Source organism: Musca domestica, unplaced genomic scaffold (assembly GCF_030504385.1).
Source record: "Musca domestica strain aabys unplaced genomic scaffold, Musca_domestica.polishedcontigs.V.1.1 7, whole genome shotgun sequence".
NCBI lineage: Eukaryota > Metazoa > Arthropoda > Insecta > Diptera > Muscidae > Musca > Musca domestica.
The window spans coordinates 6,820,370-6,847,596 of NW_026712383.1; the positions used below are offsets into that span (position 1 = coordinate 6,820,370).

At 33.5% G+C, this 27,227-nt stretch overlaps 1 protein-coding gene across 1 annotated transcript in view; it reads left to right on the forward strand.

Annotated features, from left to right (window-relative positions):
• Positions 1–27,227, forward strand: part of LOC101892624 (uncharacterized) — a 277,791-nt gene that overhangs the window by 165,035 nt on the left and 85,529 nt on the right. Inside the window, exons 8-11 of the mRNA XM_059130222.1 lie at positions 2,295–2,444; positions 11,012–11,194; positions 11,369–11,507; positions 20,000–20,209. Of these exons, the coding sequence (XP_058986205.1) occupies positions 2,295–2,444; positions 11,012–11,194; positions 11,369–11,507; positions 20,000–20,209 (682 nt within the window). The remainder of the gene's footprint in view (positions 1–2,294; positions 2,445–11,011; positions 11,195–11,368; positions 11,508–19,999; positions 20,210–27,227) is intronic.

Below are 27,227 nucleotides of genomic sequence, written 5' to 3' on the forward strand. Positions count from 1 at the left end.
CCTGTTGGTGGAAGTTTTGTGATAATGAGGTAGTTTTGGAAATGTGTACTACAAGTGCACGAAAAGTGCCAAATAGTACTATATTTGGTATTGGTGAGCAGATAGTTCTTGCTGTTTGAATTTTAGTATTAGAGCTGTTTATAACTGTTGGAACCTGTGTCTCAGATTTGGCAGTGTTTTAGAAATATGTACTGTAATTGTATAAAAATTACTAAAAAGTTCTAAATTTGGTATTGTGCGAAAGGATGAGTTGTAATGCTCAAATTTGATATAGAGGTCCCCCTCGGTATCTGGAATTGAAATATGAAAGTAATTTTGGAATTGTGTACAACAATCATACGAAAAGTACTAAAAAGTACTAAATTTTATATTTGGTGAAGAGATAGAGATACAATTCTAAAATTTGATAGGTAGATAACTGTTGGTACCTGTGTTTGAGATTTGCGGAGTTTTGTAAATGCGTAACATAGTTGTACGAAAAGAACTACTTAGGTATTGGGTGAAGGGATAAAGCTGCGATCAAATTTGATACTGAGGTCTCTCTTGTTGTCTGGAAATGAAATACGGAGGTGATTTCGGAAATGGGTACCATATTTGTACGAAAAGTTCTAAATAGCGTAAAGACATAGACCTGAATTCCTAAAATTGTATTGTATTGACAAGGAGCTTGTTTTAGATATGCGTACTTTTATTGTACTAAATTGTGTAATGAAGGAAATTACAGACCGGAAATCCTGAAATTTAATATTATAGTCACTGTTGGTAAAAGGGGGTGAGAAATGGAGATTGTTTTTGAAATGTGTACTAGAACCCTACGAAAAGTAATAAGTGGCACTAAATTAGGTATTTGCTGAAGGGGATAGAGCTGGAATCCTCAAATTTTGATATTGAGATTTCTGTAGGTACCTGGAATTGAGATATGGAGATGGTTTAGAAAATATGTGCTATAACTGTATGAATATCCCTAAATGGTACTAAATTGGTTATTGGGTGATGGGATAGAGCTGGAATCCCGAAATTTGATGTTGATGTCTCTTTTGGTATCTGGAATTGAAATATGGAGGTGGTTGTGGAAATGTGCGTACCATAATTGTACTATGAATTGTATCTGAAATTTTATATTGAGATCACTGTTGGTATCTAAGGTTGAGATGTGGAGATTTTTTGGAAATGTGTACTAGAATCGTACCAAAAGTACAAAGTGGTACTAAATTTGGTATTGAATGAATGCATGGAGCTGGAATTCTGAAATCTGACATTAAGGTCACATTTGGTATCTGAGATTGAAATATGGAGATGGTTTTGAAAATACACACTATAATTGTTCGAAAAAAACTAAATGCCACTAAATTTGGTATTGACAGAAGGGATAGAGCTAGAATTCAGAAATTCGATATAGATGTCGCTGTTGGTGTCTATGGTTGAGAAAAGCAGCTGGTTTTGGATATGCGTACCATAATTGTACTATATGGTACTAAATTATGTAATCGGGGAAATCCTCAAAATTTGATGTTGAGGTCACTGTTGGTTTATATGGCTTGCATATGAAAAATTGGATGTGGTCCATTGTGCAATGGTTTCACTAATATCCTCATGGATTTTGAAGGTTTTTTATTTTAAACATTTATTTCCGAAAAAGGGAAAACTTGAATATTGCAAAAAAATTGAAGGTCTGAAAAATTAGTAAGATTTGATTAAACAATTTTGTCAATCTAAATAAATTGTGCATTTTGAGTACGTTTAAGGCCTTTCTTAGTACTCAAAATGCTCTATTTATCTTATCTAATCTGAGTTCATCTATATCTAAGTTTATTATTTCATATTCCCTAGACCTGCTCCCTACCTCAACCCTAGCCTTCAAACATACTAGTTGTATACTACCTCGTACAAAGAATTGTACCCAATTTTAGAAGCACAGAGTGCTTTCCTCACACAAAATGTCCAAAACTATTGTTTCAGAAATAATACCTAAGCCTACCAACCAACCATGATTATATTAGATAATATTACCTCTTGTTCTAAAACCAAACTCATGGCTGGGTCATTAATTCCATTCAATACAAAATTCCAAAAATTAAAATAATATTTTGAATTCCATAGAAAATTTGCAAATCTCTTTAATTAAAATCCACAAAAACAATCCAAAACCATATATCTTTCTAACCAATTACATTGACACCCATCCACAACCATTTACACATGCATATATGTATGTGTAAAATTATTTTATAATACCAACTAGTTTTTAAGCTCTCGCCGAAGTAATCTTTCTCTTTTTTGTGTTGCCATTTCAGTGATAATTTATTTTCGGATCAGCTTTACATGGACATTGGTTTATCGAATCGTTTGCTCAACATTATGGCCAATAATACGATATTTGCCTCGGTTATATCATATAAAAATCTGAAAAGTTTTCTGCCCAAAACCTACTATACACGTGGAAGGTAAGTCCAAAACACATACATACACCTTCACACAAAAATCCAAATACTAGTAGTAGTAATCCCCCACCGTATTCATTGTGATTATGAGGACTTGACTTGACACACATACATATCTATATTTTTGGAGATGGAAATTTTTATATGATGACCTCCAAAAAACCAAATAAATGTGTAACATTTGTACATATGTGTGGGTGTATATATGTATGTAGGAGCCATCATGTGTGTGTGTGCTTCTAAAAATTATGCCATTAAAATAAATCGGATTTATGCACATGTGTGCTGTTAAATAGACACGCATATGTTTTAAGCACACACACAAACACACACATAAACATACATATGAACACATTCGGTTATAACACATGAGCGTGCATAGAAACATGATGATAATGAACACACATACACACAAACATAATCATTCATATAGTTCTGTATGCACACACATGCCTGCAGCCATGTAATGCTAAGATTTATACTTTGTATGTGTGCACATCTGTGTCTATGAGTGGTTGTGTGGGCGATAGTGTATGTGCCGTTGAGTGTGTCTGTTAACATCCGTTTTTGCATTACATCCGGTCTTACAGAATTCTAATTAAAAGCATTGATATTGAAAACTTGATATAAGGGTCGTTCGGCAAAAGTTCGAAATTGATATATTGGGAGCAAAAATTTACCATTTGAGGTCATAAATATGCCCAAGAAAATATGTGGCCTACGAATCTCAAACTCTTATGAGGTTTTGATCTACAAAACGAGTACTACAAGATCCCTTCGGGATTTTTTACAACCCAAATTAGCTGAACAACGTTTCTTTCCTTCATAGACCCCCAATAAAATGTTATCTAGGATATTTCTTCCTTTGACACAATCCCCAAAAAGTGGAATTTAAGATAGGTTTTGCCTTAGAATGGAAATGGGTTAGATTATCATTTAAAACGTAAACACATAATTTTTACTTGAAATATATAAATTTCAAATGTAATTTAAAACCTAGATCTAAAATTTATCCTGAGAAATTTCATGAAATTTGATGCGGAATATTTCTTCCTTTAACACCTACTACCTAATACGAACATTTATGTTACTCCCAGGCGTCAACTCGAAGTCCAGGGAAAAACTTGATCAAACATCTAGGGAATATTTTCGAGTTTCTTGATTGCATAAATGCACATATTTTCTAGATATATACAGGGTGAGATAAAGAAGCGCAACAAAGTCAAACGCCATAATTTTTACATTTTTTTAACTTTATTGAATGAAAGCAAAAAATGTCGGAAATATCATCAAATTTTAGAATAAGTTTAGATCGAATTATGGCCTTCAAATGGTTAATCAAACCGTCACACGCTGCCCATTCCCGGCGAAGCGCTTGCTTAAGATCATCGACACTTTGGTATTTTTTAGTGCAAACCTTGCTTTCCAAAATACTCCAGTCACAATAGTCCAGCGGATTGGTATCCGGAGATTTTGGTGGCCATTGTGCGCTGGAAATGAAGCGAGGAACCGCATTTTGTAACCATTCATAGGTGACGCGTTCTGAGTGCGTTGGTGCTGAGTCCTGTTGGAATGTCCAAGGTCTGCGGCCAAACTGTTTGCGTGTCCAAGGCTTTAATACACCCTCCAGAATATTTTCGCGATAATATTCGGCATTTTTTCTGATGCCACGGTCGAGCGACCATCGGTTGTTATGGCGACCCACACCATCAGCATGGCCGGCGCTTGAGTTCCAGTGGCCAACCGAAGGTGCATATTTTCAACTGACCTCTTGGGCAAGTAAACACGATCATGTTTACAAACTGCTGGACAACGAATGTTTTCTCATCGGAGAAAGCCAAATTCAGCAGTTCACCACTTTCGGCGAAGCGAAGCAGCTCTTTAGCTCTATTTAATTTCTGTGGCGGTGTAAGTTCTTGCACTTTTTGGCATTTCAATGGCACATTTTTCAATATTTGCCGAATGGAATATTGCGATATGTTCAGCTCACGAGCCATTTCTCGGCCACTGCAACGCGGGTTTCGATCAAGTCGCTTCTTTACTTTCCGAACCATTTCTGCTTGTGTTGCTGCTTTCTTCCGTCCACTTCCTTGACGTCGAGCTACGCTATCAGTATCACGGTAACGAGCGATGGTACGAGACACAAAAGATTTATTCACATTTATATGCTGGAGTGCTCTAACGATAGGTTTTCAGCAAAAAATAAAAAATTACACTATCACGCTTGAATTCCATCACAAATAACTTTTTTTCTGGAAAATTCTCAAAAAAAGGTTTTGTACGCCAGCAAACAATATAATAAGCTGTCACTGGAATAATTTTAACAGCTGTCGGGCGAGTGGCTTGGAAATGACAGCAGTCTAAAGATCGTTGCGGGTTTTTCATCTCACCCTTTATGTCGAAATTAAAAATAAACCAAAATTAATGGTATTTTTTAATGGTAGGTAATAAATTTACATGTTCCTCTTATTCAGAGACCCCTAATGAAATTTGATCTAGAATATTTTATCCTTTGACACGATCCCCAAAAAGTGGAGTTTTCAGTAAGATTTTGCCTAAGAATGGAAACGTCTTAAATTAGCATAAAAATACAAAGAACATATATTTTTTTCTTGAAATATATACATTTCAAATTTAATTTTCTTAAAATCTATTAAACCTAGATCTATTGTTTTTTCTGGGACTTGTAATGAAATTCGGTACAGAATATTTCTTCTTTTCACACTTACTTTCCAAAATTAAATGTTATGTTACTCTAGGTCGTCTAATCGATTACTGTCCAGGAAAAAAATTAACAAAAATCGATGGCTTATTTTCGCGTTTTATGGTTACATTAATGCAAATATTTCCTAGATATATATGCGATATAGAGATTTCTTTTCCCTAATAACTTTTGGAGAAATTCGATGAGAAATATTTTTGTCTTTAACATCTTCTTTCTAAAACCATGCTTTGTAGGAGAATTACGTATAAACTCACATAGAGTACCGATTTAACCCTAGAATATGTTTTTCGTATTTATGAATTCCTGGCACTTAGGTGAGATTTAGACCTTTGATGTGTTTTGTGACCCTTAGTAGAATCTTGAGACAAATAATTTTGTAGAATATTTTGATTAGCGCCATCATCCAGTATTAAGGGAATTTTGAGCCATATTTTAAAAAAGGACCAAAAAATGCCACTTTGCGACTGTCTTGAGGGCTAACATTTTCCACACAAAAATAATCCTTGCATTACTGTTACTAAAATCGTCGATACTTAAGTAATATTTTCGGTTCCACATACTTAAAATCTACGGATTCAAAGGAATTTTAGTCCGACAATTTGAAAAAATGTTGAAGAAAGGGTAACTTTTCCCTTCAATTGAGGTTTATTTGTGGTATAAACGCGCCGGTACAAGTATCTTCGGTTTTTAGCCCTACTTTTATAATCTGCAATTATTCTATAACTATTGTAACTATTCTGTGATAATCATTCCTCTAAGTATTCGAAAAATTGAATGTTGCCGCACATTGTTATGGATGAACTGGAGGCGTATACACATTACCAAAAATATAAATATCATTCATACGTCACATGGGCCATTAGATGAAATTCATTATACGCCCCATTGCACAAACGATTGTTTGAATCTGTCGAATGTTTCCCTTTTTTCGCAGAAAGTATCTATGATTAATTTTATTTTGTTCTATCGATATAATTAATGAAGTCAATTTCCATCGATTGGAAACAGTATTACTCAATATTTCCATAGAACCAAGGATTATTCTATGAGATTGAATAATGCGCATAACGAGAAGCTCATAACAAGTTTTTTTGAGAAAAAAAATCAAATGCTTGTAACAAACGCAAACGTAATGAGAGTTTCTCTAATAACAACTACTTTAGTCCCAATATTTGGAAAGAAACTATTTTTAGAAAATGCTTTTGTAACCGAAATTCAAGGGAATTGTGACTGAATCCTGAATCCAAGTAACAAGATTCTGGGTGCTGGAAGGGAATGTTTTTTTTTTTTTTTTATTGAGGCATTTCGGATTTTCTATTATAAGGTATCGGTGTCAGAATTGTATGTTCAATTTGTCATTACTTTTCCGAAATATCCATTTTGGGCTCCACAAAGTATATATAATTTTGATCAGCATAACATTTTATCTCGATGTGGCAATATGCGTCCTTCTGTCTGTCTCACCGTCTTTGGAAATCACTCTGGCCTACGAATGAAATGCAGAATGATCGTAGTATGTAGAAAAAACCCTTGCAGATAACTGTCTATGTAGGTCCAAGTTCTGGTATATTCCCCTTAGAACTTCTAAAACTAGGTATTTTTGCGATTTTAGCCAAATTTTTCAAAAGAATTGTTTCCAATGTAGAGTTTTGACAATGGATAGACTTCCTAGGAAAATTACCTATGAATGTCCACATCTTCGTATATCCCCCAACAATGATTTTCGATACTCTGCGGTTTACCGATTATCCAAATCCGATTATAATTGACAATACAGGCAGACGCTGCTATAGCCCCCATAAAAATGTATCATCCGATATTGGTACCTTTTTAATTATACCCTCAGCCATATGGTTATCCATGTCGAAATAACGGATTAAGTCCCTAGGTATTTTTGGACCAAACCCGTTTTAGAACATTAGGAGTCAATTTAGAGGTGTCCGTCAATCTGTTTGATTGATGGGCACGATAACTCTCACCAATTTGGTCCAAACTTGGTACATCGTAATATTATTATCAAACTTATACTGACGTCGAAGATGGGCGACATCGGTCCACTCCTTCTGGTAGCTCACCCACAAAAGTTCAATTTTGACAGAAAATAATTTACCCCACAGAATAAGAGAGGATCATCCGATTTTATTCAATCTTTGTAAATAGTAGTATTTGTATCTGTGCTAGGTTAGGTGCGAAATTTGACAAAATAAACCGACTCCTCCCAGTACCTCCCTCACAAAGCGTCAAAATTTTGAATGATCTCAACGCTTATAAAATTGTTTTAAAATGTCGAATATCCCAATATTTCTAACAACTCTAGATCTGGTATGTATATGCTACAGGTTTTGAATTTTGAATATATCTCGATATAAGCATCCGATTTCTTTTAAACTCGACACATCGCAATATTTCTATCAACACAAGACCTGGAGTGGAGGGGAGGAATATATCGGATCACTTAATCTGGTACCTCCCCCACAAAGGGTGAAAAAGTCAATGCATATATCTCTTATAACTTGGGAAACAAATCAACGAGTCTTTTCAAACTCGGTATATCTAAAAATTGCTCTCAGCCAGAGGTCAGATGTGAACATGGAATTTAACGCCCCACACCTTCTGGTACTTCCACATAAAAGTTTAAAATTTTGATTAGCAATTAATATCATAAAATAATTATCCAACTTTCTTTCTTCAGAACTAGCCCCATAAATCGCCAACAGTTTGAATAATCATAACGCGTGTCACAATATATTAAATTAAACGGATAGTGTCTGAGAGTATAAATCTGTCGGCAAAACCTACTGATTTTTTAAATTATATACTTTTGATGTCTTATGCAACTTATATAAGAATCTTAAGACAAATAATTTTGTAGGATATTTTTATTTGCTACGACCCCCTTTGAATGGAGTATTTAACCATATTTTCGAAACAGACCAAAAATGCTTGTTCGACAAATTATTTGGGGATGAACATTATTATCCAGAATAATCCTCCTAGTTTTGGCTACAAATATTGCCGAGGACACTATATACCTAAAATGCAAGGATTCCAAGGAATTTTTATCCGAAAATTTCAAAAAATTTGATATAGGTGGAACCCTGCATCATTCTTTGGAGGGTATATAAATTTTGTCATTCCGTTTGTAACTCCTCGATATATTTATCATAGATCCTACAAAGTATATATATTCTGCATCAGCGTAAAATTCTAAGACGATCTAGGGATGTCCGTCTGCCTGTCTGTACGTCTGTTGTAAGCACGCTCTTTTTCGAACAAATTGAGGTAGAAGGCTAAAATTTTGCCATGCCGTTCCCATTTTCGTATAGCTCCCATATAACAGTACCTCCAGATATTCGGTATTTTCATGATTTTAGCGAAATTAGTTACCGGAATTATTTCAAATTTCGTATTTGAAATTCGTAAGGGGGGTATATCCACCATATAACGGTAAATACATCCAGATTTATGGGTATTTTGATGATTTTAGCGACATTATTCACCGAAATTGTTTCAAATTTGGTATTTGAAGTTCGTAATGGGTACTGTGACTGTGACAAATCGTTATATCGAGTTTAATGTGTTTCTAAGTAGTTGCAAACAATTGCAGTAACCTCCTTGCGTATGATTATCAACATCGATCATACGCCACCCTCATCTCTTTTGTTAAATTTTCTAAGAAACCTTTACTAACTTCAAGATCTTTTTCGCCTTTTGGGATAGTTCTACTTTCAAAACACCGATACATGTGGCTTCTACTTTTAGCTCTTCTTCCACAATCTACTAAGTTTTTTCTACAATTTTTTTGTGTTTCACAGGGCTATAGATCATTTTTTTATCCAGTCTCAGCATTGTTCATTCTTGTTGATATTTAATCAGTTGGATTTAAAATACCTAAACGTTATATCGATTTTGAGAAGTTGGGTATAATTGCAGTAATCCCATCGCGTATGATTACAACAGTGTTCACAGTGTTATAGAGCACTTTTTTGATTATTTTACCTTGTGTCAGCCGAGCATTTGTTCTTTCCTTTTTGATATTTTCATATATTTTTAATTAGTTGGATTTAAAGTACTAAAATCGAATATCATGTTTGATATGTTTCCAAGAAGTTGGGTGTAATTGATATAATTTCCTTGCGTATGATTATCAACATCAATCATACGACAACCCCATCCCTCTTGTTAAATTTTCTAAGAAATTTTTATTAACTTCAAGATTTCTTTCGTCTTTCAAAACACCGATACATGTGGCTTCTATATGTAGCTTCCACAATGTACTAAGTTTTTTCTGCATTTTTTGTTGTTTTTGTGTTGCTCAGGGTTATAGATAATTTTTTTTATCCAGTCTCAGCCCAACATTTACTCTTTCCTTTCTGATATTTTCATTCATTCGAATTTTAAATACCTAAATGGTATATATATTTCGAGAAGTTGGTTATAACTGCAGTAACCCCCTTGCGTATGATTATCGACATTAATCATACGTCAATCCCAAACCACTCCTTTCCTTCAATTTTCTAAGAAATCCTTATAAATTTGAAAATTATTTTCATCTTTTGGGACAGTTCTGCTTCTAAGACGCAGATGCACACGTCTTCTATGTATAGCTCCCCTTTCACAATCTGCTTAGTTTGTCCTGCAATTGTTTTGTGTTTCACAGTGTTATAAAGTATTTTTTTCATTATTTTATTCGGTGTCATCCCAGCATTTGTTCTTTTCTTTTTGATATTTTTATATATTTTAAATCAGTTGGATTTTAAATACCTAAATATTATATCAAGAAGTTGGGTGTAATTGCAACAACCTATAAGTTAACTAATTTTTTTGCGCAGAGTTATAGATCATTTTTTTATCCAGTCTCAGCCCAGCATTTACTCTTTCCTTTTTGATAACTTCATTCAGTTGAATTTTAAATACCTAAACGGTATATCGATGTTGAGAAGTTGGTTATAATTGCAAGGGGTTACGTATGATTATCGACATTAATCATACGCCATCTTCACCTCTTTTATTAAATTTACTAAGAAATCTATTAATTTTGAAAATCTTCTTCGTCTTTTGGAATAGTTCTACTTTCAAAACACCGATCCACTTGTCTCTCATTCTTATCTCTCCTTTCACAATCTACAAAGTTATTCCTGTATTTTTTTTTTTTTTTTTTTTTTTTGTTTTTGGTTTTTTCTTTGATATTTTCATATATTATAATCAGTTGGACTTTAAATACCTAAATATTATATAAAGTTTGATATGTTTCCAAGAAGTTGGGTATAAATGCAGTAACCCCCCCCCCCTTACGTATGATTGTCGACATCAATCATACGTCACCCCCTACTCCCTTTGTTAAATTTTCTCAGAAATCTTTAAAAATAATTTCCATTTTTTCTTCTTTTGGGCCAGTACTCATTCAAAAATATCCAATGTATTCGGTGACATGTTATTGTGAATTACATAACAACATGTATGACACTAAAATATTTTACCAGTTGATTTAAACATTCCTTCAATGTTACATGACTTCCCAGGAATGACATTCAAATGGAGGAAACAAAAAAAAGAGCAACAGAACTCATGTTTCCCTAACTAAGCCATGCATGTAAGCGTTGACATTTTTCCACGCTGTCATCAATGTCATTACTGGCATTTATGTTGTCAGTCTTCTTCGTCTCTGTCTTTTTTTGGTTTGTCTCTTTTTAATTAGATTTTTTTGGGGGTATACTCCAAACATGTACTGTGTATGGGATTTTCTTAATGTAAACTTTTTTTCTTTCATGTCTCCACATTCTTTGCATTCTTTTGCTGATGCTGCTGTTATTCCTGTCCTGCCACCACTCATTAAAAATTCCAGTGATCCCAAAGAATCTGATTACATTCTGGCATCGCGCATCATTCAAACCTGGCTCTTTCAATCGAATCGGTCTAATGATAATTTACGCGAACCATTGGATTTACCCTTCGAACATGGACATGTAGAGATTATGTTCCAACACGAACCGGCGCCCAAGGATGGTGATTGGATGGCTGTGTGTGGGTGAGTATAGAAAATAGGAAAAAAGAACAAAAAACCAAACAACAACTAAGGATAATGAATGTATTTTGTTGTGCTCACAAAAAAATCCTTTTGCAGATAACTTGTAAATTATTCACATTGTATTAACCATGAACAAATCTTCTATTTCAAATCTTTTTCCTCCACCGCTGCCAGCCATGATTATAAAGCATCATTCGAAAGCAGTTGGCGTTCAGATTTGTGCATAACCAAAAATCTAAGGGAGAATATAACACATTGTATTTGCCCCGTATCGGGTACTTATGTGGTAATGCTAACCAAACGTAATAATCATGTAAGTACCGTATAATAATACCAAATAACAATACTTGTGAAAAGAGGACGAAGAGAGAGAGTGAGAGAGAGGGAGGGAGAGCAACACCAGAACCCTGTAATGTTCCAAGAAAACCAAAAAATGAACAATTCAAAGCAACACCCCCAGGGTTACAGGATTCTCTGGTCTGGTCAGCAGCACTTTTGAAAAGATGTTTATTTCTCGGTTTGGACTCCTTTTGCTACCATTGGTCACATCAAACCGGAATGGATGTGATAGTCTCTCTGTGGTACTTTATTTCGTAACAAATACTCAGCCAAAAACAAAAGCTTAATGAAATTCACCGGAAATCTCTAATGGTCGATTTGGATGCATTTGCAGGTTAAATGATAAAGGGAAAAGTTGGGGGGAGATTTTCCAAAGAAAGGGTGGCATTTCCTGTTACCATTATTGGAGAATCCTTTTCTTAGGATTTTTATTATTTTGATAAGTGCCATTAACACATGAATGTAAACAATAACCCTAAAAGTGTTGTTGTTTTTGATTTTTTTTAAGGGCCATAACCACTTATCTTTATTTTCAAGAATGCATTTTTATTTTTTTTAAAGGATGAGGAATTCTTTATTTAAACCCTTTTAAGGTCTAGCAGTGCATGAATTCTTTAAAAAATATTCTTCTAAGCACTATAGCAAACGTGGATTTTTTTAAGAATATTTCTTAAAGGGTCTTCACAAACGTGGATTTTTTAAGGAATATTTCTTCAAGGACCCTCACAAACTTGGATTTTTTAATGAATATTACCTCAAAGACCTTCACAAACGTGGATTTTTGAACAAATATTTTTTCAAGGATCTTCACAAACTTGGATTTTTTAAAGACCTTTAAGGACCTTTTTTAAAGAATATCTCTTCAAGGACCTTCACAGACGTGGGTTTTTAAGAACATTTCTTCAAGCACCTCACGTGGATTTTTCAAAGAATATTTTCTCTAGAATCTTCACAATCGTTAATTTTTTAAGAGTGGTTCTCCAATGATTGATTTGATTTTTTTTAAGGAATAATTTTTCCAAGGACTATTACAAACGGGAGCTTTTTTAAGATCATTTCCTAAAGGACTATTTCAAACGTGGATTTTGTAAAGAATACTTCTTCTTGGACTATTACCAACATGGATTTCTTAAGGAATGTTTTTCCAAGAACTATTACAAGCCTAAATTTGTTGAAAAATATTATTCAAGGATCTTCACAAATATGAATTTTTTAAAGGATATTTTTTTCCAACATGGATTTTTAAATAAAAATATTTTTTCATGGATTTTAGGTGGATTTATTCAAGGCCAATCAAGGTAATAATCGTTGATTTTTTAAAGGATATTCTGTCAAAGACTATCGGTTTAATAACCAGGGATTTTTTAAAGAATATTGTTCTAAGCACTATTGGGTTAATAACCGCTGATACTTGAAAGAGTATTTTTTCAAAACTAGGACTTTCAATGAAATAACCAGAGATTTTAAAAAGAACATTTTCAAGGACTATTCAAGCAATAATCGTGGATTTTTTAAAGAATGTTTTTTCCCAGGACTACCAGTGCAATAATCATGGATTGGGCGTAATAACAGTGGATTTTTGAAAGAATGATTTTTGGAGACTATTAAAGCCAAAATCCTTGATTTTTTTAAAGGAAATTTTCTGAAGGACTTTTAATATCATACTTGTGGTTCTATGGAAGAATATTTCCCAAGAACAATTCAAGCAATAATCGCGGATTTTAAAAAAAAAATTCAAGGACTTTCAAATAAATAATCAGAGATCTTAAGAAGAATGTTTTCAAGCACTGTTCAAGCAATAATCTTGGATTTTTGAAGAAATATTTTTCCCAGGACTACCTGTGAATAATCGTGGATTGTTAAAAGAATATTTTTCTAAGGACTATCAGAGCAATATCGCGGATTTTTTATAAGAATATTTTTTCAAGGTCTATCAGGACAAAAATCACGGTTTTAAAAGAGTTTTTCAAGGATTACCAGCACATTTAAAAGAATATTTTGTCAAGGACTACCAAGGCAAAAATCGTGGATTTTTAAATGAACATCTTTCCCAGGACAACCAGCACAATAATTATGGATTTTTAGAAGAATAATTTTCCCAGGTCTACTAATGGGAAAATAATCGTGGATCTTAAAAAGAATATTTTTCAGCACACCAGGACAATAATCGTGGAATTTTAAAATAATAATTTCCAGAACTACCAGGCAATAATCGTGGATTTTTAAAAGAATATTTTTCCAGGACTACTAGAGCAATAAAGTGGGTTTTTAAAAATATATTTTATCAAGGACTACCACGTCAAAAAGCGGATTTTTAATAGAATATTTTTTTAATCGGCAGGACAAAAATCCTGGATTTTTAAAATATTTTTTTCAAGGATTGCCAAGATATTTAAAAGAATATTTTTCCAAGGACTACCAAGGCAAAAATCGCGGATTTTTAAAAGAGTATTTTTCCCAAGACTACCAGTGTAATAATTAAGAACTTTTAGAAGAATATTTTTCCCAGGATTACCAGTGCAATCGTGAGGATTCAGAGACTATATTCTTCAAGGATTGTAGATGTTTTAAATGATATTTTTCATGATTATTTTAATTCCCTAGTATTGGCTTTTTAAAGATATTTCCAGTGAAGTATTTGGTACCCTTCAAGTTTGTATTTCGTACCCCTTTTTCAAGTTACCTCAGTTCAACGCTTCCATTTAAATTTATTTTAAACTTTTGATTCGCCAAAAAATATTAACGGTTATAGCTGGAAAGCAACACACACAACAACAAGGAAAAAATATAACATGTAAAAAACAGCTATGTTCGGCCAGGACGAACTTTTAACACCCTCAACCATTTGAAAGAGCCTTGCAATATGTGAAAAATGCGCTAAAAATGCAGCTACAGTTTAATATATTAAGAGTATTTTATGTTATATTTATATGGGGCAATAGGAAAACATAGATCTCTATACCCAACTGTCTGTCCAAGAAATAATAAGCATCATCTTATTACGATTTCCAAACACTAAGTTGGAGATAATTCTGTTGAAAATGAATTTAAACTCATTAAATATAGGAAGGTACCATTATATGGAAGCTACACGAAGCCTTTGAATTTCATGGGCAATTTTCAGTCACAAAAAGCAGTACCCACTACGAATTTGAAATAGTTCTGGAGAAAAGTGTGGTCGAAACCGTGAAAATACAAAATATCTAGAGGTAGTGTTATAGGGAGGCTATAGGAAGATGTGGACCTGTACAGGCAATTTTAAGTAATAGGAGGTAGTACCCATTACGAATTCCAAATACTAAATTGGAAATAATTCCGGCGAAAAGTGTAACAAAAATATAATAATACAAGAATAATTAATACCAAAATCTGGAGGTACAGTTATATGGGGCCTATACGAAACCGTGGATCTCTGTAGCCAATTGTCTGTCAGGGAAGGTAGTGCCTATTACGAACTCCAAATAGCTACTTTCAGATAATTCTGTTCAATAATTTAAATAAAATCATCAAAATACTGAATATTTGGAGGTACTGTTATATGGAGCTTTTGTCATGGGAGGTAGTACCCATTGCGGACTGCTAATACAACATTTTAAACAATTCCGGTGTAAGGTATGACCTATATCATCAAAATTACGAATATCTGGAAGTATAGTTATATGGAAACTATACGCAGATGTGGACCTTTATAGGCAATTTTTAGTCATAGGAGGTAGTACCCATTATTAACACCGAATACCAAATTTTTAGCAATTTCGCTAAAAATCATCAAAATGCCGAATATCTGGTCGTACAGTTATATGGGGTCTATACCAAGTCTGGGACTTATACTGGCAGTTCTATACAAGAATGTATCTTAAATAAAGGGGACTAATATTCCCAATTTACAGAAAATTTGGCTTAAAATTGTGACGAAAACACCCAAAACAACCCTTAATTTGCCGGTACAGTTATATGGGGCTAAAATGTGGACCTTTATGGTTGATTTTCAATACCAAAAGTCATGTAGACCTAAAACATATCGAAGCAAAATTTTACCATCCTATTTTATTTTGTTCGAAATTTAGAGCGATTTTCTCAAACTGAAAGACGGACGATGACATCGCTAAAACGGCATCAGATTTTATGCTGATCAATTCTTTGGGCCGTATATTTCGAAGTGTTACAAAGGAAATGACAAACATATTCTACCCCTTATATTATGTAAGGTGAGTGTATGTAAAAAGGTCCTGCACATATATTTGCCTCTGTTTTAAAAAAGGAGAACCTCGATTGAGAAGGAGGGAAGTTACTTTTTGACTGAGATGAGTTTTGAAGGATGCCAATTTCAAGCTAAAAAATATAATAAAAACATATAAAAACATCAGCACCGGTATGTGCCCTCCTCTCCATGTGACCACAAAAAACAAACAAAAAACTACTAAAACAACAATTCAAAGGTTTGTGGAAATAGCCAAAGGCAAGAAAATAGCATAACTTCAAATAAATAAACAAAATCAGCAGAGGATGAAAAAATAGTTCGTCCTCTCTCTCAGCTGGGGGCAATTTTATGCGGGAGCACAAAAAAAAATAGCTGAAGTATTTCCGGTATCGTGATTTAAAAAAAGAAGAACCAACTAAATAAACACTTGAAATTGAATTGAAGTTTGTGGTGTGTTGATGGCTATCATGGCATTTTTTAGAGCAAATAGGGTTTGCTTGCACAAAGCAGATTAGGAAACTGTTGAAAAGGGTGTTGAGGTGATAAATTTTTCAAGGTGAAAGGATAAATTTTTCAAGGTCTTCTAAGGAAATATTTTTTTAGAAGAATAATCTTTTTGAACTTCTAAAGCGATAATAGTTGATTTGTTAAGGATACTTTTTTTAAGGACTTCTAAAAGAATATTTTTTATAAGAATAATTTATAATCGTGGATATGTGAAGGATATTAAAGCAATAATTGTTGATGTTTAAGGACTCTTGAAGCTATGATCGGGGATTTTTAGAAGAATAATTCTCAAGGACTTCTGAAGCCATAACCGTACATTTTCAGAAGAACATTTTTCCAACGACTATGAAAGCATCAACCGTAAATTTTTAAAGGGTATTTTTAATGACTCTTTAGGCAACGATCAGGTATTTTTAGAACTAGATTTCTCAAGGACTTTCTAAGCACTAATCGTGGATGTTAAAATAATATTTTTCAAGGACTTTTAATGCAATAATCGTGGACATTTTGAGTAATATTTTTTAAGCACAGTTGGTTATTCGTGATGGAATTCAAGCGTGATAGTGTGATTTCTTTGTATTTGGCTGAAAAATCACAAGTGGCTATCGTTAGGGCACTCCAGCATTTAAATGTGAGTAAATCGTTTTCGCTCGTTGGAAGTGGACGGAAGAAAAAAGCAACATCAGCAGAAATGGTTCGAAAAGTAAAAAAGCGACTTGATCGAAACCCTCGTCGCAGTAGCCGAAAAATGTCTCGTGAGCTGAACATATCGTAATGTTCCATTCGGTAAATATTGAAAAATGAGCTCGGTTACTCCGAGTCATTGAAATTCCAAAAAGGGCAAGAACTTACACCGCAAAAGAAAGAATATAGACTCAAAAGAGCTAAAAAGTTGCTTCGCTTGGCCGAAAATGTTGAACTGCCGAATTTAGTTTTCTCCTTTTCTCCGATGAGAAAACCTTCGTTGTCCAGCAGTTTGTAAACAAAAAAATTAATCGTGTTTACTTGCCAAAGAGGTCAGCCGAAAATGTGCACTTTCGTTTGGCCACCAGAACTCAAGCGCCGGCCTTGGTGATGGTGTGAGCCGCCATAACAGCCGATGGTCGCTCTCCGCTTCGTATCATTCGACCGTGGCATCAGAATAAATTTCAAATATTATTGCGAAAATATTCAGAAAGGTGTATTAAAGCCTTGGGCATGCAAAAATTTTGGCCGCAGACCTTGGACATTTCAACAGAACTCAGCACCATCGCATTTGGCACGCGCCACCCAAGAATGATTACAAAATGAGGTTCTTCGCTTCATTTCCAGCGCACAATGGCCACCAAAGTCTCCGGTACCAATACAAAAGAGTCGATCACCTCAGAAAGCACTTTGCCAGGAATGGGCCAAAATACCGCAGAGCAACATTAGAGCAGCGTGCGACGGTTTCATTGGCCGTTTGAATGCCATAACTCTGGCTAAAGGTGATCAATTCAAACAAATCTAAACTTATTCTAAAATTTGATGCTATTTCCGACATTTTTTGCTTTCATTCAATAAAATAAAAAAAAAAAACAAGTAAAATAGCTGTAAATTAAGCCGAGCCGAACTTTGAATACCCTCCATAATTTGGAACGAATTCGGCAATTCTCAATAAAATCCGTTAAAAATTCTGTTAAAATCTTAAAAATACAAAATGTAGCTGTTTTATTAGGGTCTATACGACGACATGGACCTACATAGGTAACTTTTCTCATAAGCCATTAAAATATCCAAATGCGGAACTTGCGAAAAAATCGGTAAATAATGTCGCTAAAATCATGAAAATACCGAATATCGGGGGGTACCGTTATATGGGGGCTTTAAGAAGACGTTGGCCTGCACAGACAATTTTCTGTGTTAGGCTATAGTATCCATTACGAACTTCAAATACCAAATTTAAAACAATTCCGCTGAATTCCGCTGAATGAATTCGGGTCTAAAATGTATATTTTGAGGTGTTACAAACGGAATGACAAACTCAATGTACCCTCCATACTATGGCGGAGAGTATAAAAATACCAAAGTGTAGATCACCTCAGGCAAGCGTTTGGCCTGGAACGGGCCAAAATACATCAGAGCAACATTCGGGCAGCGTGCGACGGTTTCATTGGCCGTTTGAATGCCATAACTCGGGCTAAAGGTGATCAATTCGAACAAATCTAAACTTATTCTAAAACTTGATGCTATTTCCGCCATTTTTTGCTTTCATTCAATAAAATTAAAAAAAAAAACAAGTAAAATAGCTATAAGTTAAGCCGAGTCGAACTTTGAATACCCTCCATAATTTGGAACGAATTTGGCAATTCTCAAAAACAATAAAATCCTTTAAAAATTCTGTTAAAATCTTAAAAATACAGAATGTAGCTGTTACATTAGGATCTATACAACGACATGAGCCTACAGAGGTAACATTTGTCATAAGCCATTACAATATCTAAATGCGGAACTTGCGAAAAAATAGGTGAATAATGTTGCTAAAGTCATCAAAATACTGAAAATTGGGGGCTACCATTATATGTGGGCTATACGAAGACGTTGACCTGCACAGACAATTTTCTGTCATAGCCTATAATAGTATCCATTACGAACTTCAAATACTAAATTTTAAACAATTCCGGTGAATATTGTCGCTAAAATCATCAAAGTATAGTATGGGGGCTTTAAGAAGATGTTGGCCTGCACAGACAATCTCCTGTCATAGGCTGTAGCATTCATTACGAACATCAAATACCAAATTTGAAACAATTCCGGTGAATAATGTCGCTGAAATGAAATGTTAAATAATTACGGTGAATAATGTCGCTTAAATCATCAAAATATTCAGTATCGGGAGGTACCGTTATATGGAGGCTATACCAAAACGTGGACCTACATGGCCCATTTTTAATACTAAAACTCCTGCAGACATAATACGCATTTGAGAAAAATTTTATCAACCTACTTCATTTCGTTCGGAAGCTAAATCGACATAGAATTTTATGCTGATCAAGAATATATATACATTGTGGGGTCTAAAATGTATATCGAGGTGTTATAAACGGAATGACAATCTTAATATACCCTCCATACTATGGTTGAGGGTATAAAAATACCGAAGTGTCAATCACCTCAAGCAATCGCTTCGTCGGGAATGGGCTAAAATACCGCAGAGCAACATTCGGGCAGCGTGTGACGGTTTCATTGGCCGTTTGAAGGCCCAAATTCGTGCCAAAGGTGACCAATTTGAACAAATCTAAGCTTATTCTAAAATTTGATGCTATTTTCAACATTTTTTGATTTCGTTTAAAAAAAGTAGAAAAAATTAAAAATTATGCCGTTTGACCATGTTGCAGTTTTTTTTATCTCACCCTGTAGTTATATATATTATATAGTTCAAATTTAATTTCAAAAATATTGAATACGAATTGAATACGATTTGAATTTCCTAAAAACGTATCTTAGTTTAAGAAAGATATTTATATCAATTTAATTATAATTTCAAATGTTCTCTCTCATCCTTTCTCTTTTAGAAGAAAAAAAAAATTTTATATAGTTAATATAATTTTGATATTAATTCCGAAATAATGAAAATACATTGAATATGATTTGAATTTATTAAGTATTTAGGTCGTTATTTATTCAAATCTAATTTCTCTCCCTCTCTCCTTTATAACCAATCAATTCTTATAAATTATATTTATATTTATTGACTCGTCTTTTCCCTCTCTCTCTCTCTCTCTCCCTCTCTTTTACAGTTACATCACTTGGCCACACCGCCACGTCCCATGTTCGTCATCATTAGCTGTGTCTGCTGTTTGCTGCAATCGTGCTCGGCCTTCATCATTCTGCTGCCCATTTGGTTTAATCGCCAGTGTGCCATAACATTTTTGAAAATGCAATTTTGTGTTTCGACTTCGAGCATAATGGTCATATTTTTACTGGGATTTTTGAAAATGCTGCCAGTGGTAAGTCCAAGGAAAATGTCCTTTACTATTCTCCTCGTTATTGTCTTTATTATAAAACAACAAAAACATAGAAAGGGGGTGCTGTTCAGAAATTTATTACAAAATAAGTTTATTAATGGCCTTCTTACCAAAACAATACCAACAATACCAACCATGGTAGGGATTTGCATTTAAATTTCCCAACGTCCCCATCTAAGGTTCCAAGATACGGCACAATACGACCACCCCAATATCTTGCAAATAAACGGCAGTAGGACAGACAATCTTCAAACCTTCAAGAAAATCACTGCCAGGCAAATACTAGCTATGTAGCTACCAAAATTATGTAGTTTATTAGGCAACGACCAGAATCTTGGCCAAATAAGAAGTAAAAAAAAATCGCAAAAAGGATTCATGGAACAATTACTTTAAATTTATTATGGTCATAAACAAAACAATTGGGTACCAAATTATGGCTCAAGCAACGGCAACAGAAAACTTGATTTACAACAACGAACAACAACAAAAGAAATGTTCATTTTGTGGGTATTTCTAAAGGAATATGGTTTTAGATAACACGAAAAATTGTATTAAGTTTGGAGGAAAAAACATTTACGTGCTACACAAAAAGGTTGTAGCCAAATGGGTTGGCTCAGATATGATCTATGGCTGTGTTTGTCATAATTTTTGCGGGGAGGGAGAAGGGCAAGTGTCCGCTACTTCTTCAGCAAAAAAAAAACATATTCAGTTTAACATATTTTTTCTTTTTGACAATATTTTGTAATCTTAACTGCATAGATAGTACTTATTTTACAAGATTTTCCGTCTTACACAATTTTTTCCTCATTTGCAAGGAATAATGGTAAGTCTTTCATATTGAAGTTGTCGGAGGAGGATATTAGTAATACCATTGCTAAATGGGCCCACATCCAATTTTTCTATCCAAAAATATTTCAACACCTATATATATATATATAGCGAATTTCAGAATTTCGGCTCGATCCGAGTAAAAAATTTAGTAACATTTAGTACGCATATCCAAAACAGTGAACTAAAATTAGTATCATTTAGTACGCAGTTTCAAAACTGTCCCCATATCTCAACACAAGATACCAAACCTCAATATCAAATTTAGTGATTCCAGCTCTATGACAAATTTAATAAAAATGGCAAATTTATTAAAATTATATAGTTTTCGAATAATTTTAGTACTCATTTCCAAAACCACATCTATACTTCGATCACTCTCAACCACAAATACCGACAGTGACATCCATTTCAAACTTTAGGATTTCAGCTCTTTAACTTCTCCTACTACCAAATTTAGCTCAATTTAGTGCTTTTCAAACAACTATAGCACACAGTTCCAAACCAACCTCCATATACGAACCACAAACCCCAGTAGTGACATCTGTATCAAATTTCAACTCTATTCCTTCACACAAAATCAAATTAAGCACAATTTATAACTTTTCGTAGAATTATAGTACATATTTCCCCCAACCAACTCCATATCTTAATATTAGATACCAAGAGCTCAATATCAAATTCTGGGATTCCAGCTCAGCCAATACCACATTTTGTGCCATTTTGTACTTTGCGTACAATTATAGTACACATTTCCAAAACCAATTCCATATTTCAATCCCAGATACCGATACCTCAATATCAGATTTGAGGATTCCAAAACTATCCTTTCACCCAATACATAATTTAGTACTTTCGAACATTTATAGTACGCATTTTCCAAATAATCTACATATCTCAACCTCTGATACCAACAGTGACCTTAATATCAAATTTCAAGATTTCAGCTCTGTAATTTCCCCGTTGCCAAATTTAGTGCCATTTAGTACAACATATATATATATATATATATATATATATATATATATATATATATATATATATATACACTGGTGCCCAAAACTAAAGCAACTTAAATCGCAAAGACAATAAATGTCCTGCAACTTTTACAAAAATAAACAAATCGTAATTATTTTTCCGGTTTTAAATGAAGGGTTTAATTCACTTTTAAGAAACTAAAAATAAAAAAACAAAAATTATTTTTAACGAAAAATAATATGTGGAAAACTAAAATGACCCAATTTTTGCTTGGTCAAAACTAAAGCAACTTTTATTTTTTTATTTTAAAATAATTACATTTTGGCTAGTAGTCGATAGCATAACCATTATTTTTGATAGCAGCTGCACACCTACGAGACATTGAATCTATAACACGCTCAATTTGATCCTTGGGTGTGCTTTCCCAGGCACCCCGAATTCTTTAGAAAATGTGCTTATTTATTTCCGAATCTCTCTTGATTTTCCTATCTACGATACTCCAAAGGTTTCCTAAGGAGTTTAGGTCAGGTGATTGTGCCGGCCCTAACAAAACATGAATTTTTGACTCCCGCAACCAATATTTAACAAGTTTTGATACAAGTTTGGGATCATTGTCATGCTGAAACACCCAAATCAGCCGAATATTTTACTCAGCGTAAGGGAACAACGTGATGTCCAACACATCTTTGTAAACAAACCGATCCACAACTTCCTTTATTTTATGGATAGGCCCAAGTCCATAGAAAGAAAAACAGCGCCACGCCATTTTTGACCCTCCCTCATGCTTCACTGTACCTTTGCAACACTGCGGCTTGAGTCCTTCATTTTTTGGTCTTCCCACCGTAAAGTTTTTCACGTCTGAGCCTTTAATATTAAACGTAGACTCATCCCAGAAATAATGTTTTTTTCCATTGAGCTTGATTCCACTTAATATTATCGTTTCCGAAAGCCTTTTTGATTTTTTCAGATATAAATGGTTTTTTGATGTCTTACGGGCATGCAGACCAGCTGCCACTACTCGTCTACGCACTGATCTCGAGCTCATATCCAATGATTGCTCTCTCACCAATCCAGTTGCACTCTTAAATAGTTGTTTTTTATTTCTCTCACAATTTATGGATAAGTACGGGCTGAAGTTTTTACGGCCTTCATCCGTTATAGACTGTTACTACTGATCCAGTTTCAGAAAACCGACTTAGTATACAGAAATAATTATGAAATCACATAAATATTTATGAAATATTTCTCGGAAATCATTTTCTGTGATATGTTGTTTTGACAGTCACTGATAATTTGCTGTTTTATTCAGGTACTGTATTTGCCTTTAGCCATTTTTAATTTTTTTTTTTTTGGGCAGTACTTAAAAAACGAAAAGAAAAACACATACTGTTGTAAAAAACTTCTCAAAAAGGATTTATGACAAGCGAAATTGTCGAAGGAAGCAAAAAGCGATAAATATCACAGTAAAAGCAACTGAAATTGCAGCGGTTATATGAATGTACAACAGAGTTGCTTTTGTTTTGTCCAAGCCAAAATCGGGTTAATTGACTTAACAAACATTATTTTTTATATAAAAATGAATTTTGGTTTTATGTTTTAGGTTTTTAAAAAGTGAATAAAGTACCTAATTTAAAACAAGAAAAACTTTTTAATTTTTTTAATTTTTGATACAAGGCATTCATTCTCCCCGTAGTTTCAGTTGCTTTAGTTTTGGCCACCAATATATATATATATATATATATATATATATATATATATATATATATATATATATATATATATATATATATATATATATTTTATAATTAAAAATTATTGCACTACTTTAAAGCGTAAATATACAAAACCATTAGAAAAACAGTAACATGACATATATACACGAAGGGTTTGTCCTTCGGATTTATTTATTTCATAGCAAATACCAAGCGTGCAGTAAACTGCAATCTTTTGAAGTTGAGTGGCATTTCTGTTGCAATTAATGAATTCGAGATAGCAACATACTTCGCCGTAATAAGCGTATTTCAAATTAATTGTTGTGTTGTTTTTTAGTGTTAGCCTAAGGCGTTGTGGGTCAATGGTTCTTATTAAAATCATATCCCAATCTGATCCGATTTAAATATAATTTTAAAAAAATTACTTTTACACCAAATTCCGCCACACCTTTCATATTTCATTGAAATTGGTGCGTCAAATACGTGAAATCGGCCGAGAATATATATATGGGAGCTATATCCAAATCTTAACTAATTTCCAATTAATTTGTCACATTTATTATTGTAACCACACATATTTTTTTTTTTTTTTTTTTATTATTATTCATCTTAAGTCTATAGATTACAAATCCTTACAGACTAAATTAAAAACTAAATTGCTATATACAATTGAGAATTTTTTTTTTATTTTTATAATAGAGAAAAAATGTAGAGGTTTAAAAACTAAACTCTGTTTAAGTGCAAAGTCAATTTCCGTTTTAAAGATTCGCGACTCTCTGCTAGATCAATTAAATTATAAAATTTATTAAATTCAAGGAAAAGACGACGTAAAGGATCATTATTGGCATAGTTAGTAGTATAATAATTTATATGAAGCAATTGATAGTTTCGCGTCGGTCTATACGGTACGTTTATGTGCAGTTTATCTAGAATAACATCTGACAATATCTTCCCATGAATAACCATTAATAAAAAAGTTACATTTAGCATAGTACGGCGGCTTTTCAATGTAGGTAACTTTATAAGGTTTAACCTATGTTCGTAACTTGGCAATGTTTGTTGGGTCCAATTATGACCACGAAGACAAAATAATAAAAATTGCTTTTGAACGGATTCTAATAAATTAGAATGAATGACATATCCTGGATCCCATATTACAGACCCATACTCTAAGATGCAGCGCACAAAAGAAATGTAAAGTTGTTTACAAACTAATGGATCCAAGAATTCTTTACTCCATCTTTTTATAAAGCCCAAACTTTTATATGCTTTATTTATAGTCAATGAAATATGCTCTCGGAAGTCAAGTCTATGATCCAAAAGGATTCCAAGATCATTCATACATGTTACAGAGTCGATTAGACAATTATTAAAATAGTAACTCGACGTGATTTTCTTAACTCTAAAAAATGACATATGTTTGCATTTTTAATGTTTAATTCTAAAAGGTTATCTATACACCACTGGTAAAAGTTGTTGAGATCAGACTGTAAAAGCTGTTGATTCGATTCAGCATTAAATGAAAGAAATATTTTTACATCATCCGCATACATTAAGACTTTAGAGTGGCATATTACGTTAGGTAAGTCGTTTATAAATAGTGTAAAAAGAACAGGTCCAAGATGGCTTCCTTGTGGCACACCCGAACTTACATTAATTTTATTGGAAATTATGTTCCCATATTTCACTCTTTGTGATCTTCCTGTTAAATAAGATTTTATCCAATCTAATAATGAGGCACTAAAACCCATGCTATGCAACTTAAATAACAATAACTTATGGTTTACTTTATCGAATGCCTTACTGAAATCAGTATAAACACAGTCTGTTTGGCATTTCATTCTAAATCCTTCATTTACAACAGTAGTAAGTTCCAAAATGTTTGTGACTGTTGAGCGATGCTTTCTAAAACCATGCTGAAATTTTGATATAATAGACGATACTTGAAATGATATTATATCTGTAACTAACTTTTCAAAAAGTTTTGGTATGGCATTAAGCTTTGCAATACCTCTGTAATTTGTGACATCAATTCTACTACCTGATTTAAACAAGGGCACAATATAGGATTCTTTCCACAATTCAGGAAAATAACTAGAACCTAACGATTTATTAAACAACATACAGAGAGGCAATGCTAAATTTTCGGCACAATTTTTTAGTATACATGCTGGAATTCCATCAGGGCCGGGAACAGTCGTACTTTTGAGCACTTTTAAGTTATTTAACACAGTCTGTACATTGAAACTGGGAACATGAATTGATGAAAGTTCTGAAACTAAGTAAGGGTATAGGGAATTATCGTTGTACGATTTCGTGGAATATGTAGTTTCAAAAAAAGATGCAAATATATTTGAGATTTCAATATCATCCTCTGCAATAATGTGACCAAATTTTAACGTTTTTGGAAATCCATTATGTCGGCGCTTATTGTTTACAAAACCGTAGAAGGATTTGGGATTTGAAAGCATTTCATTCTTCATTTTACTTATATATTTATTATAAAGCTGCTTATTTAAGACCATATATTGCGATCTTATGACAGAATGGCTCTTAAACTCTAAAAGTGAACCACTTCTCTTAAACTTTGCGTAGAGTTTATTCTTTTTATTCTTCAATTTAGATAAAAACGGTGTATTCCACGGAGGACCAACATTCTTAAAAGCTGCGGTTTTTGGAACATTTTGAGATATAGATGATTCTAAGGTATGATAAAACACGGTTAACATTTCATCTAAAGAACTAAGTGAAAACAACGTAGGCCAATCTAATGAACTTAATTGAGAATTTAGGCGTACATAATTCGTCTTTGAGAAGCAATACGTGGATTTAGTTTGGTACGATTTCTTATGGTTGGTGGAAAGAGTGGATAATGGGATTTGGATGTTTAAAGTAGGGTGGTGCTTGTCTTCAGGTAGGGTTATGGGATTACAACGGGAAAGTAAAATATCTGAAGGATTATTGACAAATATAAGGTCAAGGGTTCTTCCAAATATGTTGCTAATTTTATTAATTTGTGAAAGACCACTACTAATTAATGCAGCAACAAATTGTTTTGTATTTTCATTCAATTCAGCTGGTAAACATTCTTTATTATCCTCGCTTTCAATCCACTTTAAGTTAGGAAGATTGAAGTCTCCAAGAGTAATCAATATATCTTCGGATTTTGCATGCTGAAAGGCATAAAGAATAAAAGAAACATGCTTAATATATGTATCAATACTTGCGCATGGTGGGATATATGAACAAGTAATATAGATTGTTAGATGATTAAGGCGAATCTTTACAGCAACTATTTCAATATCCAGCGGTGTAGAGAAGAAAATTTCGACAGCAGGTAGTTGAGAAGAAACGGCGATAAGGACTCCACCGCCTCTACTTTTTAAACTATTAGTACGATCACATCTAAAAATCTGAAATTTGGAACATAAAATTTCTGCGTCGTAGATATTGCTTGAAAGCCAAGTTTCGGTAAACGCGAT